Below are 5,029 nucleotides of genomic sequence, written 5' to 3'. Positions count from 1 at the left end.
AATGGAATCCCAAAATCTCTGTAGATGTTCATTTAAATGAAAAATAAACAACCTAAATTAAAAAAAAAGGAAAAAAAACCCTAATCATATATCCCTTTTAAACAGTTTTCTCCCTCATCTGTGTCAGTGCAGTATACATTATTTATCCCATCTTTCTCAGTCTCCCCCCCAACCCTGATGTCAATCCTGTTTTACAACAGTGGTGCTATGCAGTATTTGTCTTTTTGTGACTGAGATTTTTCATTCAGCATAAAGTCCCCCAGGGTCATCAATTTTGAATAATATTGCATGAGTTCCTTGTTTTTCAATGCAGTGTAGTGTTACATTGTGTGACTATACCACAGCTTCTCTGTCCATTCATTTGTTGATGGGCACTTGGGTTGTTTCCAGCTCCTTGCTATTGTGAACAAAGCCATGATAAACATGGGTGTGCATATATCTGCTTGGGTGGCAGTTATGGTCTCTTTGGGGTATATTCCCAGTAGTGGAATGGCTGGGTCAAATGGTATTTCTATTTACAACTTTTTGAGAAAGCACTAAACCGCCTTCCACAGTGGTTAGTTTTTCCATTTTTAATTGCATGAAAAATCCTCAAGATTTGCGTCTTTTTTTTCTCCCCTTGAATTCCCCTTCTGATTCTTGGTAATATTCTGTCTATACTAGTAGTAGGTTGAATAACACTGCCTCCTATCTTCTGTCCAGATCTTTCCGATTTCCTTTAGTCCTCTTCCTACACAAAATTGTACACCCCTATGATACATCTCTCCCCAGAGCTGAGAATTGCTAAAAGAGTTGTGGTGCAGGTGATAATGGACATTGATTATTTGAAATTGTTCATGTGAAAATTAAGTCTTCAAAACAGTATCTAATATGAAAGATTCCTTCTAATGGAGCTTCCCACGCCAGTCTTCTCCATAAGCCTGAATTTATTTTTAAGGTTATTTAGTATCTAGTCAGGATAAGAAAAGCTACTTAATTTCTGTCATTACAGTGCATTTGGCAACTCAGATTTCAAAAAAGTTGATTTTCATTTTATCACTTTATTATCTGCCATTGATAGGGGAGCTTCAGTCTCTAAAAATTATGTGCTTTCTCTATTAGTTTAGTTTTCTTAATATTACATGCCATTTTACTGATCAGTAGTAATTATTATACACATGAATTGGATCATGTCTTCAGATACCAAGATTGTGTCAATGTTGTTTTAGGATGATGATGCAGATCAAGGAGTTATTTCTGCCAGTGCTTCAAACATGGATGATTTTTATCCTCCAGAGGATGACACCAAGCTGAATTCAAATAATACTAGAGATAATGCCAATAAAATCCAGAAAGATGCTGGAGTAAATGAAAAGGAAAGGTATGTTAAGATTTTTACTTTTGTTTAATAAAAATCTTGGTTCATGTCTAGAGAAATTCCTGTTACCTAGATACTGTATTATATCTTGCTTAACACAGATTTTATTGGGATCTACAGTTACATATATATTGTCAATTTAATTATAGAGAGAAATTTTATGAGGCCAAACTACAGCAGCAACAGAGAGAGCTCAAACAATTACAGGAAGAAAGAAAGAAATTAATTGAGATTCAAGAAAAAATTCAAGCATTGCAAAAGGCGTGTCCTGACCTACAGGTAATTATGAAATTTTTTGTTTCCTTTAGTCTGAAGAAAAAGATATGTAAAACCTAATGTAAATGGAAATTTTTTTTTTCCAATACGGATGTTAACAGATTTATATCTACTAATTAATATATGAACTAGTAAAATAGGTGTATATGTAGATTTATATTGTGAAAGAATTAATTATTTCCATTCTTTTGCTTTGTTAAGCTTGCCATCCCCAATGTGTTTTTTTCAAAGGAAGGAAAGTATATCAAATGACATGTTTCTAATAGAGCTGCTTGTTTTCTGGACTATTTCTGTTTTCTACATTTTTTTTTAATTGTGACTTGAATGAAAGTGTACAAGAAAAAAATGGCTTTCTAACAATTCACTATAAAATTTTATGATGTGAATTATAATTTTGACATTTCCACAGCACTCTTTCTACTTCTGTTTCTTGTTTCCATTTGTCCTTTCTTATCTATTCCCGTCCTTGTGATCTGCTATGGTTGATTGTTCTAAGGTGTGCATCCCTCCGTGGTTTTCACCTTTATTTTTTGCCTGTTTATTTGTGGCTAGAAGTTAAGTCATAGAGCAGTTTTAGTTCTAGGCTTGAAATACGACTAAGGTCCTTGGCCTCCGGGATCCCACCACTCTCTTAATCTTATTAGCAAGCCTTGTCTTTTCTGTTTATTCTGAGTTGTATGTCACATTTTTCTTCATCAGGTACTCTCTATTGTGATTCTGTTCACTGTTGTCAGCAATTCTCTACTTTTTGTCATTCATATTTTTCCCTTTGTTCTCTGCCTAAATAACATCCATGGAAAATTTTTTTAATGTGTATCCAAGTTAGATTGAGTATATGATATTTTTTTAAATTACATTATCTATACCTTCATTGTTTCTAAACATTACTACACATTAAAATTAGCCTGTGTTTTCATCTTTGTTTCTTGATATCATTTTCCCTTTGACTATGACAGTGTGTTGATCTGGTAAAAACAGATTAAATATCATGGCACTGGAGCCCTTTGGCAGTAAAAACCCCTGCATTTATTACATTAACATAATTATTTAATTCTTCCTAATAGTTTTTACCAATCCTATTTTAGCTGTCAGCCTCTAGTATGGGTAATTGTCCCATAAAAAATTATCTGCCAGCTGTTACTTCAACACCAACGCTTCATGAAAATGAAACTAGTACAAGCAAATCGGTGTTTGAGCCTGAAGAGTCTTCAGTAGTAGATAATGAGGTATTGAATATTGTACTTTTTTTCTTTTTTCCCCTAAGCTAGTTTCAAGCTTTAAGAAAGAAAGCAGAATACTTGTGAAACGTTTTAGATAGAAGGTCATCTATTCTGTGCCTTCTCTTGTGACAGAGAAAACCTTGTTTTCTAAAAATTAATTAGATGAGTTATCTTTTTGAATAATCTTATTATTCCTTATTAGTGAATATTTGGCTGAATTTTATTTTAAGGAGCTGTTAGAGCAGATAGTAATCATTTCAATTGGAAAGACCTGTTCTTTGATATTTTATTTATAAGCTAGTTTATATAAAACAACTTTTTCTACATGGTGTATAAAGTGTATTTACTGCTATTTTGCATTAAGGAGGCTAGGTGGCTAGTACATAGCATGCCCTGGTACTAACTGAAAAGATAACAGATCAAATGTGAGTCATCTTTAGTATAGATTCCCAGCTGTGGCTACCTGATGAGGGTCACTGTGAGTCAGAAATGATTGAGCAGCAGTGGGTTTGATTGTTTGGTGGTTTTTATTAGGAATGAATGATTTGACTTTTTTCATAAACTGCAAAATTAAAAGTCTTTATGGATATCTTATGGTGTGTTAAAAAGTATAGAATGAGAATAGGAAACTTGGTTGGTACTGACATTCATATTGATTATCCTGTTACTTTTAAGGCTAAATCAAATCTAAATACTTACATTTCCTTAATTCTTAATTTTAAAAAATAGCTGTGGTCAGAAATGCGAAGACACGAAATGTTAAGGGAAGAACTGCGACAGAGAAGAAAACAGCTTGAAGCTCTCATGGCTGAACATCAGAGGAGGCAAGGCCTCACTGAAACTACATCTCCAATTGCTGTTTCAGTCAGAAGTGATGGTTCTGAGAACATCTGTACTCCTCAGCAAAGTAGAACAGAAAAGTAAGAGTTGTTAAAAATTTTATCTTGTAACATTCCCTATCTAAAGCATGTGGTCTGAAAAGTATGATTTCTTCTCCATACCACAGTACAGGTCTGCTGTCTCTTTAAGACTAGTTTTTAAAGTCTGTCTTTTGTGATTTCATTTAACTTACTTCAACTACTGTTTATTACTACCTCTCATAGAATCTGCATGACACTTGCTTAAATGGCTATGTAGGGGGTTTCCCCCCATGTATTTTCATGTTGGTTTCCATTGAGTCAGAACCAACTCATAGCAGACTTTGAAGCAGGTTGTCTGAGACTATAAATTGCATGGGAGGAGATTGCTAGTCTTTATCCTTCACAGTAGCTAGTAGACTCAAAGCACTTTAGTTTGGCGGCACAACTCCTTACCCACTATGCATGCCACCAGAGCTTCTTGTTTATATATAAACTTGACTAGATATATTTTGAGTATGTTTAAAAAATATTTAAGCACTTACTTGAGTATCTGCTGTTTGTAATGATCTTAAAACACTTTCTATAAAACATTTTTAGGATATTCTTAAGCTTAAAATTGCTATATTTAGAATATTTATGGACAAACAAGTGACCTTTGTAAAGTTACTTCTTTGGGTTGGCTAGTGGTACTGTGGTTAAATGCTCAGCTGACAATTGAAAGATTAAGGGTTCAAGCCCCCCAGCTACTCTGTGGGAGAAAAATGTGGCAGTCTATTTTCATAAAGATTTACAATATCGGAGAACACACTGGAACAGTTCTACTGTGCCTTCCACGGTCACTATGAATCAGAATTGACTTCATGGCAATGATTTGGTTTAATTTTAGAAATCACTTTTCTTTTTTCTTTTTTTTTATAATGGAACATTTCTTGCTGATCTTCTCTGTATCGTTCCAATTTTAATATATGTGCTGCCGAAGTGAGCACAGAAATCACTTTTCTACTTATCTGTGTAGTCAAATCTAAAATTTGAATTCAAACTTTTATAGCATTTTAAGATTCCCAGCTAGCATTTCTGGGCATTTTGTTAAGCTTCATTTGTTTATCTGTAATATTTTATTTAGTTCTGGATCTGTAAATCTGTGCTTTTAAAATCTTTCCTTTAGATAGCCTTGGTAAGTCTGTAGATTTGAAAACTATTGGCCTATAAATGTAGTGGTTGTTGTTGTTGTTGTTGTTATGTGCCGTCGAGTCGCCTGCGACTCATAGCAACCCTGTGTACAACAGCCCTAAACTCCGCTCTGTCCTGTGCCAATC

The 5,029-nt window shown here is 34.1% G+C and overlaps 1 protein-coding gene across 1 annotated transcript in view; it reads left to right on the top strand.

Annotated features, from left to right (window-relative positions):
* The window catches only part of PCM1 (pericentriolar material 1), a 161,684-nt gene that overhangs the window by 56,854 nt on the left and 99,801 nt on the right, over positions 1 to 5,029 (top strand). The window contains exons 13-16 of the mRNA XM_006893547.1: positions 1,209 to 1,360; positions 1,507 to 1,636; positions 2,719 to 2,859; positions 3,583 to 3,773. Of these exons, the coding sequence (XP_006893609.1) occupies positions 1,209 to 1,360; positions 1,507 to 1,636; positions 2,719 to 2,859; positions 3,583 to 3,773 (614 nt within the window). The remainder of the gene's footprint in view (positions 1 to 1,208; positions 1,361 to 1,506; positions 1,637 to 2,718; positions 2,860 to 3,582; positions 3,774 to 5,029) is intronic.

The sequence above is a fragment of the Elephantulus edwardii genome, unplaced genomic scaffold, assembly GCF_000299155.1.
Source record: "Elephantulus edwardii isolate Elephantulus edwardi_28Jun2011 unplaced genomic scaffold, EleEdw1.0 scaffold00128, whole genome shotgun sequence".
In the NCBI taxonomy this organism is placed as follows: domain Eukaryota; kingdom Metazoa; phylum Chordata; class Mammalia; order Macroscelidea; family Macroscelididae; genus Elephantulus; species Elephantulus edwardii.
Note: the sequence above shows the minus strand (reverse complement) of the source record. Positions and strands in the feature narration are given on the sequence as shown.